This window comes from Ursus arctos, unplaced genomic scaffold, assembly GCF_023065955.2.
Source record: "Ursus arctos isolate Adak ecotype North America unplaced genomic scaffold, UrsArc2.0 scaffold_5, whole genome shotgun sequence".
In the NCBI taxonomy this organism is placed as follows: domain Eukaryota; kingdom Metazoa; phylum Chordata; class Mammalia; order Carnivora; family Ursidae; genus Ursus; species Ursus arctos.
In genome coordinates, this window is record NW_026623067.1 from 3,239,036 (window position 1) to 3,258,948 (window position 19,913).

The window sequence follows — 19,913 nt, forward strand, 5'->3', positions numbered from 1 at the left end:
CACTCTGCTCTCTGCCATTACAGCTCTCCCGTGGCTGCTGCAAGACCCAGAGGGGACATGCCCACCCCAATGGCCATCGAGGACAGTGCAGACATCTCTGGCTACAACCAGAGATAAGAACACTCTTCAGCTGCTTTGGAAAATCCAGCAATATGAGTAACTGTTAGTTTCCGACTTTGTCTGTGATGCAAGCTTGTTCACTCCATGCTGAGGCCACATCCTTCCTGACCCTGCTGGGCTGTGAGCACTATAAATTCACTAAGTTTCCTCTTGGGCTGTTTCTGAGGCTGGCGTCTGGGTGAGTCCAACTCTGTGGATCAGCATGGCTGAAAGGGTCTGGGAAGAAATGAGGAGGGGATGTGGAGGGCCAGAGCTGTCTTGGTTAATGCACTAGGGATTTCTTCTGCCAGCTTCCAAGTCTGCCCTTCAACAACAATTCGGGAAAGTCCTTTTATGTTTCTCATTATTGGGCTCTGTGCATGTATGCAAGTGTGTGTGTGTAGGGGCAGGGGGGTGAGGTCAGGAATAGCAACCACAGCTTAAACCCATGACTGCAGCGGATTTGCCAAGCATCCCCCCAGGCAGTGGATGGAGGGGATGTGTATGAGGAAATAAATGTCCTGGACACCAAGGACACAGGAGGTAAAGGTTAGGATAGAGTGCACCAGGCTTAGGGACAGGGGCACAGAAGAGAGGTAGAGTCCTGGTGTGGATGGAAAGACTGATGGAGGGGGACGTGGGAAAGTCTGTAAAACTGATGGGTCTCTCTGGACATGCCTCACTTCCCTGTCAAATGCATAAGTAATGGATTTGGTGGGTGCATGGAGCCAGGAGTGAGGGCAAGATGAGGGTACAAGGAGAGGTAAGTGTGCTTCAGTTGTCCTGCACACTCATCTGTGGTCACTCTAAATTCCAACATGCGCCGTTCCACAGCTCCGCAGGCCCTCTTCCTCCTGTTAGCATCATTTATGACTTTCGGTTGATGTGCTTTCCAAAATTCAGTAATGTGAGGGGATCGATCCAAAACAAAGCCAACGTGTTCATCAGTCTAAAATCTGGGAGACATGGAAGAGAGAAAGACACAGAAGCTGACCTCTGCTCTTTGTGGAACCCTAAGTCTACGTAGGAAAATAGACCATGAACTCTGTAACAAGAGGCTGTGTGTGGTAAATGCTGGGAAACTGTTTTTTGCCTTTTAACCACCTATTTTATTGTCTTTGATCTTTTTTGTTGGTATCTGACTAAGAAACCTAGTTAACTGGTGCAAGAAAGAGTCATACACCTTTTCATGCTGTGAAAGTAGTATTTAGAGACATGAGTTCAGATATCAGTGACCCTGATCTAGATCCTAGCTTTGACCTATTTTTTTTTCTGTGAAACCCTGGGAAAGTCACTTAGTTTCTTCTAAGACTCAGTTCCTTTTCCATCAAATGGGTCTAGACATATGTGCACCTCCTAGAGCTTCTCAGGAGTTAGGTAGGAAACCCATCAGTGCAGGGTCTAGCTCACGAGAGGCTTGCAGTAACCGTGAGCTCTAATAATGACTATGGTTGTGAATGTTGCAAGAAGACCTCAAGGAGGTTTCATGTGTTTATCATTCCCCCCCATGCACCCAGAGCGTCATCTCGTTTGTTTCTATCAATAGATGGATGGATGTGCAGTTGAAGACCATCCCCTTCTCTGCGCGTGTCTGTCTTCTCCTTTCTCAGTCTCGCCATGTGCTGCTCTGTAACCACCATACTTACTCATTTCCTGGGTCAAAACAGAAACAGGAACCAGAGCCTTTCAATTGGAAGGAACTGAAAAGCCATGTTTTCCATTCTGTCATTTTATAGATGAAGAAACGGAAGCCGAGGAAGAGTTTGTCCTAGGCCCTAGCCCAGGAATCAGTGAGAACAAAGTTCTCCCCGTGGTATGTTGAGGTGGCATCGTGAAGAGGTTTGGGCATACAGTACTGTTGACATGATTGCGTCTGGGGGGTCTAACTACTGTTTCTCTCCGTAGGGACACCGTTCTTCCATGGCTCAGGACACACTCCTGAGTCCAGCCAACAGGAAAACCTTCTGGTGGGTATTTGGGTCACTTTCCAAAACTGAAGATAACAGCTCATTACATTTCAGTTATATATTTTTTCCTTTGTGTTCCGGGTTTTTCATCATTTAGTTCTTTCTAAAGAGGACAGACTTTTAAGAAGACTCTCCTTACCTCTGTGCTGTTTTCACTGTCCAGCTTCCTGGCGTGGACCTATACCCAAGGACTCTGAGAAGAGCTGCAGATGAGCATGGCAAGCGTCCGTTGCAAGCTGGCCCGTTACCTGGAGGATCTGGAGGATGCAGACTTTAAGAAGTTCAAGATGCACTTACAAGACTATCCTTCTCATAAGGGGTGCAGCCCACTTCCTCGGAGTCAGACAGAGAAAGCCGACCACATGGATCTGGCCACTCTGATGATTGCCTTCAATGGTGAGGAGAAGGCATGGGCCATGGCAGTGTGGATTTTTGCTGCAATCAACAGGAGAGACCTTTATGAGAAAGCTAAGAGGGATGAGCCAGAGTGGGGTGAGTGGAAGGAAGACAGCATTTTAAAAAAATTATGATAAAATACATATAACATAAAATTACCATTTAAGCCATTTCTAAGCATATGTTTCAGCAGCGTTAAGCACATTCATGTTGTGCAATCAATCTCCACACTTTTCTTCGTCTTGCAAAACTCTGTACCCATTAAACAACAATTCCTCATTCCCCCTCCCCTCAGCCCCTGGAACCACCGCCTTTTGTCTCTACTAATTCGACTACTCTTGGTACCTCTTTTTATAAAAAAGCATCATTAAGTCTTTGTGGCTTACTTCATGTAGCATGAAGTTATTGAGCCTCTTCTGTGTTGTCACATATGACACTACGTAGAATAATACTCTACGGTAGGTGCCTACCACGTTTTGTTCATCTATTCATCCATCAGTGGACATTCAGATTGTTTCTAGCTTATTGTGAATAATGCTGCTAGGAACATGATGGTACAAATCTCTCTGAGCCCCTGCTTTCAATTCTTTTGGGTATATGTTCATAAGTGGAATTATTGTATTATGTAACTCTAGGTTTCATTCTTTGAGGAACCACCATGATGTGTTCCACAGTGGCTGCCCCATTTTGCACTCCCATCAACAGTGTACAAAGGCTCTAATTTTTCGTCATCCCCACCAATGTTTATTTTATTTTTGTTTTGAGAGTAGTTATTCTAATGGGTGTGAGATGATCTCATTGTGGTCTTGATTTGCGTTTCCCTACTGACCACTGATACTGAATGAGTTTTCATGTGCTTTTTCACCATTTGTTTATCTTTGGAGAAATGTCTATTCAACTTTTTCCCATATTTTAATTGGGTTATTTGGTTTTTTGTTGTTGACTTGTAAGTGTTCTCTATATGTCCTGGATACTAACACTTTATCAGTTATATGATTTGCAAATATTTTCTCCCATTCCATGGATTGCCATTTCACTGTTAATGGTATCCTTTGATGCAATGAAGTTAGTATGTTTGTTTTTAATAATTCCTTTTATCATCTTGGCTTTATCTTCTGTCTTCTTCTCATGACAGTGCTATGAAAAGTTGGAGGAAAGCAGTTTGCTTTTTTCTAGCTTCTTTAAAAATGCAAATCATGGCTAATCTACCCCTAGAAAATATGGACATGTTGGGGGAAAAGTTTTTTGCTTTCTGGCTTGGTGTTCTGATCAAGGGAAGAGCACAAACAAGGACTCAGAGGAATCTAAAAAATCACAGGATGATGATGGTGCACTAGTGGGAAGGAGGAATAAAAATGAATCAGCAGATCAAGAGAGGCATGGCAAGTGGGGCAGTAATACGGGTGAAATGAGAGAGAGAAATATGACATGGGGACATGAGGCAGGGGTGCAGAGCAGCAGAGTGTTATAAAGAAATTGCATATGACAACACAATTATAATTGTGTCAGTACTTATCTACTCACTAACCAAATTCAAGTATAATAATCACAGTTACTGAAGTAGTTTTCTGAGCAGTTTTTATGGATTTTGGTCATTCTCCATAAAAACTCCATGAGGCTGGCATTTTTTTTTTTTTTGTGGGCTTTACACCCCAATGTAGGGCTTGGACTCACAACCTCTAGGTCAAGAGTTGCATACTCTACCAACTGCTCCAGCCAGGTGCCTCGAGGCTGGCGCTTTTTAATGAACTTTCAATTTCATTACTAAATGAAATACTCCAGTCACAAAAAGACAAGTGCAGTATGATTTTGTTTGTAAGAGGTACTAGAGTAGATAAATTTATAGAGATAGGAAGTGGTTGCCAGGGGCTGCAGGCAGTGGGGACTGGGCAATTTGTTGTTTAATGGCTATAGAGTTTTAGTTTTGCAAATAAAAGATAATTCTGGAGATTGACTAACAACATAAAGTGAGCCTGAAAGAGGTTCTGATTGCCTGTGGCTCTGTTTCAGTCAGAGCCAAGGCCTGGAGTCAATGCGGCGTGTGTCTCTGGCTGGGGTTTGGCTCTTAACCACTGTGCTATCTTGGCTTCTGTAAGTGGACTGTGAGGTGGAAGAATTATACCTAGGGTTAGAGGTTGGTTTGTTTTTTGCTGGGGAGGACCAGGTCGTAGGGTTAGGCTTTAGATAAGAATTAAGTCATGGTTTGGGTTTGAGTTAATGTTTAGATTTTGTTTTGTGATTGGGTTACCAATAGCATTTGCATTCAGGATGAGTAGACACCTACCAGGATTCCTTTATGTTACTCTTGTGTTCATCTCCCAAATATTTCCCCTAGTGCTTAGCACTTGTTCTGTTGTACCTAAATGAAGTGCTTCTTCACTGGGATATGCAATTTAGTGACTATTTAGCTCTATGATTCTCGACTGTGGATGCATGTTGGAGCCTTCAAAATACAGGGGTGCTGGTCCCCACCTCAGATAGATTGAAAGATAATCACTGGGGGTGGAAGTTTTTTAAAGCTTCCTACGTAAATCTCAAATCGGCCGGGGATTGTGAACCACTGAGTCAGACAAACCAACTTGGTAATTCTCGGTCTTGAAGACCCAGAATGCGGGTACGATCAATTCCAGGCATTTGAGGGCTGGGGAGGAGAATCCTGCTGGCCCACAGCTATCTTGGGGATATTCAGACATTTAGTGTGGGGAAGGCCTCAAAACCAGGGCTCCAGGGGGAGTTTGCCAAAGACAAACAAGGATGAGAGAAACCTTGCCTGTCTCATGTGTTTGCCAGTTGATTTCTGGGCCTGGGAGAGATCCCAAGACTGAATACAGTGAGGACACAATGCTAGCTGGGTGAGTGACAGTGACATCCATTGCTTTGAAATTAAGAGTGCATGAATGCCACAAACTGGATATTTACCTGTACACCTGTCATCTGCAGCTCTGACATGGAGGCATGTTTAGGAGATGTCTGGAATAGGTGACTTTGAGCTGTGCCAGGTGTTGAGCACTGGGTCTCAATTACATCACCTTAGTCAGGAGTCCTGGTTTTTAACTTTGTATTTCTTCTTCCTTCCCCCCCCCCCCCCAGATAATGCACATGTGGTATGCAGAGAAGAAAGCCTTGAAGAGGAGTGGATGGGTTTATTGGGGTACCTATCCAGAATCTCTATTTGTAAAAAAAAGAAAGGTAAACAATGGGGGTAGTTCTTTCTGTTGGGTTTGGAAACCCAGTTTTGGAGGCTGGGAAGCTTGATCATTCTATATGCTCCTGTTCCCTGGTGGGGGGGGGGAAGCCCATTTCAGGAAATCCACTATAGCTGAAGAAACAGATCAGTGTTCACATGGCTGCTTGTAGTCCCAGAACCAAGGGGAGGTGATAGAGTGTCTCAGGTTCTAAGAGGTATGGGGTGCAGATTACCAAAAGGAATAAGAGAATAAAAAGGATTTTCTGGCAGGTGACAGGGCCTATGGCACTTCTCTGTTCTTCTGCTCAACTGTGTACAGGAAGATTTTAACATCCTAGATTTTGTGGGAATACCCACATACCCACGCAGTGAAGAGAATCTGCACCTCCCTTTTCTTAGCTCTGGTCATCACTTCCCGTGGACCACAGACTCTTGTCGATAGTTCATGTATGCTTGGACTTCTCCCAAAGTCTGCCTTTCTGTCTTTGCCCCAGATTACTGTAAGAAGTACAAAAAACACGTGAGGAGCAGGTTCCAGTGTATTAAAGACAGGAATGCCCGTCTGGGTGAGAGTGTGAACCTCAACAAACGCTACACCAGGCTGCGTCTCGTCAAGGAGCACCAGAGCCAGCAGGAGAGGGAGCATGAGCTCCTGGCCATCGGCAGGACTTCAGCCAAGATGCTGGACAGCCCTGTGAGTTCTCTGAATATGGAATTGCTATTTGAGCCTGATGACCAACACTCAGAGCCTGTTCACACAGTGGTATTCCAGGGAGCGGCGGGCATTGGGAAAACGATACTGGCTAGGAAGATCATGTTGGACTGGGCATCAGAGAAAATTTACCAGGACAGGTTTGACTATTTGTTTTATATCCACTGTCGGGAGGTGAGCCTTGGGACACGAAGGAGCCTGGGGGACCTGATTGTCAGCTGCTGCCCTGACCCAAGCCCACCCATACACAAGATTGTGAGCAAGCCTTCCAGGATTCTCTTCCTCATGGATGGCTTCGATGAGCTGCAGGGTGCCTTTGATGAACGCACGGAGGCTCTCTGCACAAACTGGCAGAAGGTGGAGCGGGGAGACATTCTCCTGAGCAGCCTCATCAGAAAGAGGCTACTTCCTGAGGCCTCTTTACTCATCACAACAAGACCTGTGGCCCTGGAGAAACTGCAGCATTTGCTGGACCGTCCCCGTCATGTGGAGATCCTGGGTTTCTCAGAGGCCAAAAGAAAGGAATATTTCTTCAAGTATTTCTCAGATGAGCAACAAGCCACAGAGGCCTTCAGGCTGATTCAGGAGAATGAGATCCTCTTTACCATGTGCTTTATCCCCTTGGTCTGCTGGATTGTGTGCACTGGCTTGAAGCAGCAGATGGACAGTGGCAAGAGTCTTGCCCAGACATCTAAGACCACCACTGCAGTGTATGTTTTCTTCCTCTCCAGTTTGTTGCAGTCCTGCGGAGAGAACCAGAAGCACCAAGTCTCTGCCAACATCCGGGGTCTCTGCTCGTTGGCTGCAGATGGAATCTGGAACCAGAAAATCCTGTTTGAGGAGTGTGACCTTAGGAATCATGGCCTTCAGAGGGCTGATGTGTCTGCTTTCTTGAGGATGAACCTATTCCAAAAGGAAGTGGACTGTGAGAAATTCTACAGCTTCATCCACATGACTTTCCAGGAGTTCTTTGCTGCCATGTACTACCTGCTGGAAGAGGAGAAACAGGGAGGGATCAGGAACCTGCCACGGAGTAGTTCCAAGCTTCCCAACCGAGATGTGACCGTCCTTCTTGAAAACTATGGCAAATTTGAAAAGGGGTATCTGATTTTTGTTGTCCGTTTTCTCTTTGGCCTTGTAAACCAGGAAAGAACTTCCTACTTGGAGAAAAAACTGAGTTGCAAGATCTCACAGCAAATCAGGCTGGAGCTGCTAAAATGGATTAAAGAGAAGGCCAAGGCCAAGAATCTGCAGATCCAGCCCAGCCAGCTGGAGTTGTTCTACTGTTTGTATGAGATGCAAGAGGAGGACTTTGTGCAAAAAGCCATGGGCCATTTCCCCAAAATTGAGATCAGTCTCTCCACGAGAATGGACCATGTGGTTTCTTCCTTTTGTATTGAGAACTGTCACAGTGTGGAATCACTTTCCCTGAGGCTGCTTCATAACTCCCCAAAGGAGGAGGAGGATGAGGAGGAGGAGGAAGAAGTAGCACAACACTCTGAGGTGGATCACTGTGTCCTCCTAGATCCTGATGCTGCCTATACTCACCGGTAAGGCGATTTGGCTTCAGGTGGTAGAGTGGTAGTGCTGCCCTCTGATTTCTGGCCACCTTTCTCTGGGCACTTGCTGTCTCTGCCGGCTTCTCAACACTCTTTATTTATTTATTTATTTATTTATTTATTTATTTATTTATTTAATTATATTATGTTAGTCACCATACAGTACATCCCCGCGGCTTCTCAACACTCTTTAAATTATGGTTGCCACAGCTACTTAATAATGCCACCACCACCCATTTCTACCAGACTCCTTCAGTGGCGGAGATTGACTAGTAGAGGGAAGGGAGGTGGACACATGGGTGAGAAGAAAGCCAATGAAGAAAACAAGCAAATGTTTGGTGGATGCCAACTCCGTGCAGGGTATTATGTGAGGTAGAGAGTTGAGTAAAAATGTTGTAAACTCAAATTGCTTGCAATCTACTTGGGGCTCTAGTGCATAGTAGTCAGTTATTACCCAAGGAGAAAAACAACCCCAGTGACTGTCCCAGGAACACAGAGGACAGAGGCCTTTAGTGCTGGGCGCTGGGGGGCGGGGAGGTTTTTCAGACAAATAGGTTTGAGCCTGCCTTGAAGGGCTGGTAGGATGTGGGTGAGTGCAGGAGAAGGTAAAGGGATTTTGGCAGTAGGGTCCGGTGTCTGAGGAACAGTGTACATAGGAGACTATGCTGAGGGACATGGCTTCATTGGAACAGATATAATAAGGGGAAATTGAGGGAAATGGGGCTGGGAAGGAGAGGGTGCTTTTAAGCTCCTGCATTGTGTTTATAACCAGGAAGTCACCAACAGCACCCTCTTTGGGGTCTGGTCACCAACGTTGTAGGAGATTGTAAACCAGTTGCTCTGTCGGGACAGCAAAGCAGTTCAGTTACCTGATCCCTGAAGTCCCTGCTCGGAAACTGCCACAGCTAAGGTGGGAGGGTGGATACTCTGTGAATGCTTGGGTTTAACCTGCATAGAAAACACTTGATATGGGATAAAATTAAGGAAAAAGGGGACTGACCCTTCCACCAGGAATAATGAATTTGCAGCTCCCTCTCTCACCCTTGCCACCACTAGCAGGGTGACCTTTTTATTTATCATTTGGTCATCAAGGACCACTCTCTGGGGCTTCAGGGTGGCTAAGACCCAGGCCCTGCTCATAGCAACTTAAGGTTCAGTTGTGGGGACAACTGGGAAACAAGGACAGACAGTAGAGATGGATGGGCTATGGCAAGAACACCTATAGAAGGTACCAGAGCATATGATGGGGAGCCCTTGAACAGCTGGACTCTGAGAGATGGAGCATGAGAAACCTGAATGTGGGCAAGGGGCAGCTCAGACAGAGGGAATAGTGGGTTCAGAGGGCAAGCGCTGGGGAAGCAGCTACATCCCTATGATGGCAAATAGTTCAGACTAGCTGGAGAGGGTGAGAGAAAGGAGGTAGGGAAGGAGGTACATCTGCTCCTTAGGGCCCTAAAAACTGTGCTGAGAAGAAACCTGACCAAGATCACACAGCTGTGAAGAAGGCTTATAGAGACTTGGGCTAAAACTCCTGATGAAAAGCCTGACGCCCATCCCGTTAGATGACAGTTACCTTCTTCTGAGGGCAGGAGCTTGTTTTGTGTGCTCCAGAACCTTCTGAAGACCAGCAGCATGGGCATCCACCCCATGCTTGTTCGAAGTGCAGAACTGCAGGCCCAATCCTAGACATACACAGAGTCAGAATCTGTATTTTAACAAGTGCCGCATGTTGGAACCACATGGGAGTCTTAAAACTATTGATATACTTGGTCCCACCTCAGAGATTCTATCTTTAGTTCTAGAGTGTGGCCTGGCCTCAGGATTTTTGAGAGCATTGCTGATGCTATTACGCAGCCAATGTGAGATCTGGATCTCACAATGTGGTCTCTGGATCACTTAGCAGAGTGTCTAAGGCCATGGGCAGGACAGCTGACTGATGACAGAGGAAGGAGAAAGACATCTGAGGGAGGCGCCGGAGGGTGTGCAAAGGCAGCCAGTCACAGACTCATGCTGTTTCCATAATAAGGTGTGCAGGACAGTCTTACCAGGGCCCCCCTTTGTTATTCCTCAGTAGGCAATCTTTGGTTCTGTGAGTCAGTTCTTAACCTTGGGAGGTCTTTATCTGAACTGCTGCCAGCCACTCCTGATTTTCTGTTCTTCCTCCCCTACAATTTCTAGGTTGGTGAATTGTCATGTCACTATCAGCCTTTGGCAGGGTCTCTTCTCAGTCCTGAGCACTAACTTACTGACCCTCACTGAACTGAACCTCAGTGACAATGCTCTGGGGGACACAGGGATAAAGGTGTTATGCGAAATGCTCCAGCGTCCTGGCTGTAATATTCGGAGACTGTGGTAAGAACCTATGTGTGTGTGTGTGTATGTGTGTGTGTGTGTCTGTGAGTGACATAGAGAGAGGACTGGAGGAAGACCTCAGGGTCCAGATCAGCGCTTTACTAGTTTTCTAGGGCTGCTATAATAAAGTACCAGAGACCCGAAGCTTAAACAACAGAAATTCAAATTCTCATAATCCTGGAGGCTGGAGGTCCAAGATGAATCTGTCAGCAGGGTTGGTTTCTCCTGAGGCCTCTCTTATTGGCTTGTAGATGGTGGTCTTCTCCCTGTGTCTTCACAGGGTCTGTGTAGAGATCTCCTCAAGGACACCAGTTGTGTTGGATTGGGACCTGTCCTCATGACCCCATTTAACTCTTTAAAACCTGATCTCCAAATATAGTCACAATTCTGAAATCCTAGGGATTAAGACTTCAACATATGATTTTTTTGGAGGGGTTCAGCTGAACATAGTTCAGCCCACAACAAGTGGGAAGGTAGAGTGGATTGGAGACCAGTTGTTTGGGAAGTTTCAAATGGGGAAGAATGAAGGGGAATTGAAAGTAAGCCATTTGTTGGTGATATGACAAAAAGTGCATGACCTTCAATGTCTTCCATTTCCTCACTGGCCATTGTCATGGATGAGAATTGGAGAGTTTCACCAAATACAATGGCTACCTGGTCTGGACCCCATCAAAACTTTTTGTATAGGTTGAAAGGTCACCGGGAATCTCTTTCAGCTTTCTTAATAAAGAGCGCTTGCTTTGGACTCACACTGTGAATCAGACTCACATTCCCCAAGTGGAAACATGGGTTCTGGACCATCCCACGAACCCTCTTCCAACACACATCTGCATTTTTGATGAGCTACACAGCCAGCGCTAAAGCCCATCACTCCAAGGTGTTTTCATACATCCCTTTCTTGATCACCATACCCACCCAACACCAACCTTATCAATTTTATCTCCTATACAAACCAGTGGCCCAGGCCCAGCAACCATGACTGTTTGCCAAGATATTGCAATGGCCTTCAAGACCATCAGATTCATGGGGCAGGATTTGTGTTCTGTCTCTACAATGTCTGGACAAGTGTCTTAGCACATATTAATGCTCAAAAATACATACTGAATGAATACTGACTGTTTGGTCTCCCCACATCCACTTTCACCACCTACAAATACATTCTCCATACAGAAGTCAGAGGGTTATTTAGAAAATTCTACTTTGATTATGCCACTCTCTTGCTTAAATGCTTTCTCTTTGTTCTTTTGATAAATTACAAATCCTCTTCTTGCCTTCAAGACTCTGTCTGGTTTTGGCTCTTCACCTGCCTTTTTATCTCCAACCCATGCCAGTCTCCCCACTGCCCTGGTGGGTGCCCCTGTGTGATTCCAGAGGGTGAGACACAAACAGGGAGTCATGGGTGATGATGAGATATTTTGCAGGTAAACAGAGGTTTATTCATGCACTTACCTCTAGTTGGTGTGAAGATAGGGGTAGAAAGGAAGATTGTTTAACAGGCTCTAGGATAATGAACTATTCACCTGGAAAGGAGAATGTTGTTCTTGCTCCTCTGACGGGGATACCTAGTTGTTGTTGGTCATGATGGTGATAAGGGTGTGTGTGTGTGTATGCGTGTGTGTGTGTGTGTGTGTGGTTGTAAATCAAATCAAGAATTAGAGCTTCCTGATATTTCAATGTAGGTGGAGGGCTGGGATTTAATCATTAAACAGAACAATGGGGACAAGATTGACAAAGAGAAGTAGATGGGTAAAACCCCAGAGAGAACAGTGTCCACCTGAGGGATTTTCACAGTGAGGAACATGTGATACAGAGGTGGAAAACACAGGTTCACCACCTTTTTCATTTATAAAACATGCCTGTATACATTGGAGAGCTGACCATTATTTATGGAGGGAGTTCACTGACGCACTCAGCAGTTGTGGTCTCAGGCTGTGAGCTCATGAGCCTGGGAGCTAACTTCACAATAAGTCTTGGGCTGCGTATAGGAGTTCTGATAAGATCACACTTCCACCTGACTTTCCATAACATTTTCCCTTTGTAACATGAGACCACAAATACCCCTGTTTGGTGCTGAAAACAAGCATAGACCAAAAGGCAGTGACAGAGAAGCAGCCTGTGTTCTGATGCTTTCTGCTTCTGTACTTGGCACGAAGGTTGGGGCGGTGTTGCCTTTCCCATCAGTGCTGCTTCAACATCTCCTCGGTCCTGAGCAGCAACCAGAAGCTGGTGGAATTGGATCTGAGCCACAACACCCTGGGAGACTTTGGAATTAGACTTCTTTGTGTGGGGCTGAGGCATCTATCCTGCAATCTGAAGAAGCTTTGGTGAGTCTGAGCTATTTTCCTTCACAGAGCAGGAGCTGTGGCTTCAATGATCCATGATGGGCTACAGTTTTAGCGTGAGAATGGTCTTCACTACTCAAAAGATTTCCAGGTGTTTATCAATCAGGGAGTGTTTGTTTTGGGAAGAGCCACATACTAAGCCTTAGAAAGGAACTTAAATAATCAAGTAAATCATGCTCCCTTTTAAGGTATTTACAGCCTAGCTGAGAAAATAGAATCAGTGAAATGCATTGCTCCAGAAGGATTTTGAGACCTTATGACAAGCTCTTGGTCTCCACACCAAACAGGAAAAGAGGTGCTAACACAATGCAGACACTTGATATTTTGTGCAACCCTTCACTAAATGCTTCTGGGAGACTTGATTTTCAAATAAGAGAAAACACTTGAAAACGGTAGGGCCGATTCACACCCATTAGGATGGCTATTATAAAAAAACAAAACAAAACATAAGGGTAGGTGAGGAGAAATTGGAACCATCATAATTGCTGGTAGAAATGTAAAATGGTAAAGCTGGTGTGGAAAACAGTATGTCAGTTCCTCAAAGAAGTCAATATAGAATTACTGTATGACCCAGCAATTTCACTTCTGCGTATATATAAAAAACAGTGAAATCAGGCATCCAGACATGTATTTGTACACCTATGTCCATAGCAGCATTATTCACAATAGCCAGAAAGTAGAAACAACTCAAATACCCATGAATGAATGAATGGATTAAAAATGTGGTATGGGGGTGGAGTTGGGGGGGATGTGGTATATACATGCATCCAGCCTTCACGGGATTTCAGACACATGCTGCAACATGGATGAATCTTGAAGACATTATACTAATTAAAATAAGCGAAGGGACAAATATGTATGATTCCACTTATAAGAATGACCTAAAATAGTCAAATTCACAGAGACAAGAAGTAGAATAGTGGACCCCAGGGACTGGGGGAGAGAGGAGTGAGGAGTTAGTCTTCAGTGGGCACCAAGTTTCAGTTTGGAAAGATGAAAAATTCCTGGAGATGGATGGCAGTCCCAGTTACACAACAATGAGAAGGTACTTAAATGCTACTGAATTGTATGCTTAGAAAGGACTACAATGGTAAATTTTATTTTATGTATATTTTATCTCAATAAAAATAAGTGTAGGGAGCTGAAACGATGGGAGTATTGGCATGGGCTTGGAAGATGTTTACTTGCTATTATACCAAACAAAAGGAAATAAACGGTTAATATACAGTTTGAACACTCCTCCCGTGTGTGGACTGGACTAGAGGCAGCATCAGAGCAGGTGCTTCCGTGACACTCAGACAGTGAGGTGAGAGAAGTGTATGACATTCTGCCATCTCTATGGAAGGTTGGTCAGTTGCTGTCTCACATCAGCATGTTGTGAGGACCTTGCATCCGTCCTGAGCACCAGCCAGTCCCTGACCAGACTCTACTTGGGGGAAAATGCCCTGGGAGACGCAGGAGTTGGAATTCTATGTGAAAAAGCAAAGCATCCACAATGTAAGCTGCAGAAACTGGGGTAAGTCTTCATGGGTGTCTCAGCAGAAAAGCACCTTCTCTTCAGGGAGGTATTGCTTGGGAAACATGGATGGGAGCTGCTCTATAATGGGTTGATCAGACAGAGTTGAGGGTAGAGAATGGAGGAGACAGTATATGAAGTGGTTGGAAGCACTACATACTACCTTCTACTAGTAAGGTATTTATGACTGCAGAATTAGAGATTCTTAGAGTTGAAAGAAACCTTAGGGAATGTTCAGCTCAATCCCCCACTGAGGGAAACACTTGCTTCTCAGACATTCACATGGATAGTCACTGGTTTCATGTGTGGACCCTTCCAAGCACACTAGTCATTGCTGCACAATGCAGCCACTGCAGTAGGAAAGAGTTCTTATTTCTACACTGCACCTTTGGTTTCCGTGCGTTGGTCCTTGTTCTGCTCCCTAGGGCTCTGCTGAGAGGTGTTGATTTCAATTGCCCAGAGACAGCACTCACACTCTAGGCCTTCTCCTCTCTTGCCTGCACATCTCTAAATTCTCAAGAAGGATGTGGCTTCACACCTTCACCTATGTAGTCATGCCATCCTAGGTAAAGGTTGTTCTGTTCATGTCCTTATTTGAACTAAGTTGCCCAGACCTGAACCTGATACTCCTTAAGATGTACGGTAGAATTTTCACCTCCTGTGGCAGGACACTGTAACTGTCACAAGGGGAGCCTCTGACTTCCTTATGTTTCTGGCCGTCACATCAGATCACAAGTTCATATTGGAATTCTGCAGTAAATAATAATGTGAAATTCTGGCATGTTTTCTAACATTAACAGCCAAATCTCTGCAGACTCCAACTGGGTGTCTTACAAGTCAATTCAGTTTTGACACTATATTCGGAGGTAGTGCGGACCCCACAGGTTAAGGACCTAGTCCTGACGCTCCCCACACTGGCAATGTCAGATATCAATGCAAGTAGTGGGCACAGGTTACTTGCACTTCTTTCTGACTTAGCTATGAAGTGGGGGTCTCCACAACCGCCTCCTCAGGCTTGAAAATTTGCTAGAACAGCTCACAGAAATCAGGGAAACACAACTTACATTTACATTGATTATAAAAGATACTATAAAAATACGAATAAACAGCCAGATGAAGAGTCATATAGGGTGAGGTCCAGAAGGGTCTGGAGCACAAGAGCTTCTGTCCCCATGTAGTTGGGGCATTTCACCCTCTCAGCATATCTCACCAACCCAGAAGGTCTCCAGATCTCATTGTCCAAGAGATTTTATAGAGTTTGATCTCCAGCCTTCTTCCTTTCTCCTTCCTCAAGGTTAGCGGATGGGCTGAAAGTTCTCCTTCTCCAATCACTTGATCATTCTGGTGACCAGCCCCATCCTAAGGCCATCTGTGGGACCCATCTTCAGTCATCTCATTATTATGAACTCAGGTGTGATCAGAAGGGATTCCTTTGAATAGCAAGAGACTGCTCCACTTAGGACACTCCGAGGGTTTTAGAAGCTCTGTGCCAGGAACTGGGGACAAACACTAAATGTATTTCTCATTATTTTTTAAAAGATTTTATTTATTTATTTGACAGAGACAAAGACAGCTAGCGAGAGAGGGAACACAAGCAGGCGGAGTGGGAGAGGAAGAAGCAGGCCTCCAGTGGAGGAGCCTGATGTGGGGCTCAATCCCAGAATGCTGGGATCATGCCCTGAGCCGAAGGCAGATGCTTAACAACTGAGCCACCCAGGCGCCCATAAATGTATTTCTCATTATGACACAAAAGTATCTACTGATAATCATGTACTTAAACATGTACCATGGCTCTTCCATGATCTTTACGTGGATTATCTCAGCTGACCTCATAAAAATTATGCCAAGTAGATATCAGTGTATCAAACTTAAATAGGAAAAATGAGGCTGAGAGAGCTTAAGACCTTTACCCAAGACACCTGGACAGAAGGCAGTGGAACCCATGCAGACACAGCCCAGTGCAGCCCACCGCCTACTCCCTTAACTCCAGGGCAGTACTGACTCAGGATGTGTTGCTGGCGGACTTTCTAGGGGGATTCTACATCCCTCTCTCTCTGACCTGTGGGGGCTTCACATTCAGTTCTGCTAAATTTCATCTTATCTTTCTTTTGATGAGCTGTTTAGGCATTTTTGAATTGTGATTCTGTCAATGTTACCTCCACCTACAACAAGCAAACTGTAAATGTCTTCATTCACATTACTGATATAAGTAACAACCAGACCAGCACCAAGACAAGATATAGCAGGAAGGGTCTTTAATGAGTAATAATCCATTTATTCATGATTACAACCTGCATATGTTCACAACACTCTGATATCCTTCTACCTGTCCCATCAACCCAACCTCACATATCACCGTATCTCTTTCCTTGAAAAACCCTATCTTCAATGCCTCTGTATCCTCTCCTTATTACTCTACCTCGGCAATTTGGCTTCTGCTACTCCTGGTTTGTTCAACAGACATCTTTTGGACCCTTTATTTCTGGGCACTCTTGGGACTCACTGGTAGGTGATGACAATGGCAGTGAGTAAGACAGACCAAGAGTCAGTTTTCACAACCATATATAGGGGGCAACAGACACTAGACAATAAACAATATACACTACATGTAAGTGGTATAATAAAAATGAGTTGACGGTGAGGCCTGCTTTCTTGCCCAAGTGTTCAGCAAATACCTCTTGAGCGACATGGGATCAGATACTAACTGAAGTGAAAGTGTGAGCCGTGAAGGAGCCAGGGAAAAAGAAATACTCCAGGGAAAGAATAGAAGTGAAGAGACCCACTAACATAATATATATAATAAAAAAACATTAAAAAAAAAAAAGAAATGAAGAGACCCAGAGCATAGGCTCTCAGTTGGCCTTCAGTGATCCTGGTTCTGACTTACATATCCTTGCCAGTCTCTATTTTAGTTGATATCTGTTGCCTTTAATTTGCTCATCATTTTCCTGAAACTCTTCTCTTTTGTTTTTGGGACATTGCTCTGTCTTTCCTGCTAAGTTTATAGCTTCTGCTTCTCTGGGTCCTGCATTGACTTCTCTTCCTGTGGTCTGGGGATTTCACCACTGGTTTTCTTTTTTACTAATGTTTGTACACTGTCTGGGAATTTTCCTATGCCCCTAAGCTTCAAAAACAATGTGTATAGAGATGGCTCTGAAAACAGGTCTTAAACCCAGGTATCGCTCATTAGCTTTTTAAAAAATAGATTTACGCCTTAGAGCAGTTTTAGATTCACAGCAGGATTGGGAGAAAGGTACTGAGATTTCCCACATGCCCTCTGCTCCCACACATGCACAGTCTTCCCCATTGTCAGCATCACTGACCAGAGACATACATTTGTTACAATTGATGACTTAATGACATATCATAATCATGCCAAGTGCACAGTTTACATTGGAATTCACTCTTGGTTACATATATCATGTGAATTCCGGGCAAATGTATAATGACATGTGTAGTATCACAGAAAGTAGTTTCACTGCCCCCAAATCCTCTGTGCTTGGACTATTCATTCCTCCCTTTTGCTAATCCCTAGCAACCATTGTTTTTTGTTTTTTAATTGAAGTAGAATTAACATATGATGTTATATTAATTTTAGGTGTACCACAAAGTGATTTGGCATTTCTGTACATGCATGAGATAAATGTAGTTACATCTGTTAAAGATTTTATTTATGTATTTGACAGAGAGAGACAGCCAGCGAGAGAGGGAACACAAGCAGGGGGAGTGGGAGAGGAAGAAGCAGGCTCCCAGTGTAGGAGCCTGATGTGGGGCTCGATCCCAGGACCCCGGGATCACGCCCTGAGCCGAAGGCAGACACTTAATGACTGAGCCACTCAGGCTCCCCTCTATTTAATTTATTTATGTTCTACTCTTTATTATTTCCTTATTTCTACCAGCTTTTGGCTTTGTTAGTTCATCTTTTTCTTGCTTTTTCAGGTGTTAAGTTAGGTTGTTTATTTGAGATTTTTCTTGTTTCTTGAGTTAGGCTTGTATTGCTATTAAGTTTTCTCTTAGAACAGCTTTTGCTGCATTCCAAAGATTTTGGATTGTTATATTTCCATTTCCATTTGTCTCCATGTTTTTAAAAATCTCCTCTTTGATTTCTTGGTTGATCCATTCATAGTTTAGGAGAATGTTGTTTAATCTCCATGTATTGGTGTTCTTCCCAGATTTTTCTTGTAATTGATTTCTAGTTTTATACTGTTGTGGTCAGAAAAGATGCTTGATATAACTTCAAACTTCTTAAATTTATTGAGATTTGTCTTGTGGAGAATGTTTTGTATGCACTTGAAAAGAATGTGTATGCTGCTGTATCTGGGTGGAATGTTCTGTCCGTTAGGTCTGTCTGGTCCAATGCGTTGTTCAAAGCCAATGTTTTCTCATTGATTTTCTGTGTGGAGGATTTATCCATTGGTGTAATTGGAGTGTTAAAATCCCCTATTATTATTGTATAACTGTCATTTCTCCCTCTATGTCTGTTAAGAACTGCTTTACTTTTTAGGTATTCCTATGTTGGGCGCATAGATATTGACAATTGTTATATCCTTTTGTTGGATTGTTTCTTTTACCATTATATAGTGCCTTTCTTTGTTTTTTTGTTAAAATCTTTGCTTTAAAGTTTGTTTTGTCAGATACAAGTATTACTACCCTGGCTTTTTTTTTCTTTTTCTATTTGCATAGTATGTTTTTCAATCCTTTCACTTTTAGTCTGTATGTGTCTTTAGGTCTGTAGTGAGTTTCTTGCAGGCAACATGTAGATGGGTCTATTTATTTTTTTTATTCATTCAGTCAACCTATGTCTTTTGATTGGAGTACTTAGTTCATTTACGTTTTAGGTAGTTATTGATAAGCATGCATTTATTTCCATTTTGTTAATTGTTTTCTGGTTGTTTTTGTAGTTCCTTTCTTGTCTTCTTGCTCTCTTCCCTTGTGGTTTGGGGGCATTCTTTAGTGTTATGTTTAGATCAATTTCTTTTTATTTTTTTTTTGTGTATTCATTATAGGTTTTTGATTTGTAGTTACTGTGAGGCTCATATATACCATTTTTTGTGTATAGTAGTCTATATTAAGTTGATATTTGCTTGAGTTTCAACACATTCTAAAAAGCACTCAATGTTTTATGCATATGATGCCATATTTTATCTCTTTTCTTAGTTTCTGTATCTCTTGACTGATATTTGTAGATATAATTGATTTTACCACTTTCCTGTTTTAACCTTCATACTGACGTATAAGTGATTCGTCTACTATCTTTCCTGAATGCTTGCTTTTTTTTTTAAGATTTTATTTATTTATTTGACAGAGAGAGAGACAGCCAGGAAGAGAGGGAACACAAGGAGGGGGAGTGGGAGAGGACTGGATGTTTGCTTTTACCTGTGAAACTTTTTTCTTTTATAATTTTCTTACTTCTAGTTATGACTTTTTCTTTCCACTGAAAACAACCCCTTTAACATTTCTTGTAAGGTTGGTATAGTGGTGATGAACTCCTTTAACTTTTGTTCATCTGGGAAATACTGTGTCTCTCTTTCTATTCTGAATGATAATCTTGCCAGGTAGAATATTCTTGATTGCAGAGTTTTCCCTTCCAGCATTTTGAGTATCATACCACTATCTTCTGGCCTGAAATGTTTTTGCTGAAAAATTTTAAAAATTTCTTCATCATTACTTTTTTCCATTTAAATTGTTATGCATTCTTGTGTGAACCTCTTTAGGTTCATCTTGTTAGGAACTCTCTGTGCTTCCTGGACCTGGATGTCTGTTTCCTTCCCCAGATTAGAGAA

General features: G+C 43.5%; 1 protein-coding gene across 3 annotated transcripts in view; it reads left to right on the forward strand.

Moving 5' to 3' along the window:
• The first annotated feature begins 326 nt into the window (after window positions 1-326).
• Window positions 327-19,913, forward strand: part of NLRP3 (NLR family pyrin domain containing 3) — a 47,789-nt gene continuing 28,202 nt past the window's right edge. Inside the window, exons 1-8 of one of the 3 annotated variants that reach the window (XM_026488555.4) lie at window positions 327-1,912; window positions 2,005-2,066; window positions 2,230-2,558; window positions 5,553-5,651; window positions 6,144-7,911; window positions 10,099-10,272; window positions 12,426-12,596; window positions 13,960-14,130. In XM_026488555.4, coding sequence (XP_026344340.3) covers window positions 2,276-2,558; window positions 5,553-5,651; window positions 6,144-7,911; window positions 10,099-10,272; window positions 12,426-12,596; window positions 13,960-14,130 — 2,666 coding nt within the window. In that variant the 5' untranslated portion in view covers window positions 327-1,912; window positions 2,005-2,066; window positions 2,230-2,275. Of the gene's footprint in view, window positions 2,067-2,229; window positions 2,559-5,552; window positions 5,652-6,143; window positions 7,912-10,098; window positions 10,273-12,425; window positions 12,597-13,959; window positions 14,131-19,913 lie in introns of all 3 variants that reach the window. The other 2 variants (XM_048221190.2, XM_057307298.1) reach the window with 2 other exon arrangements.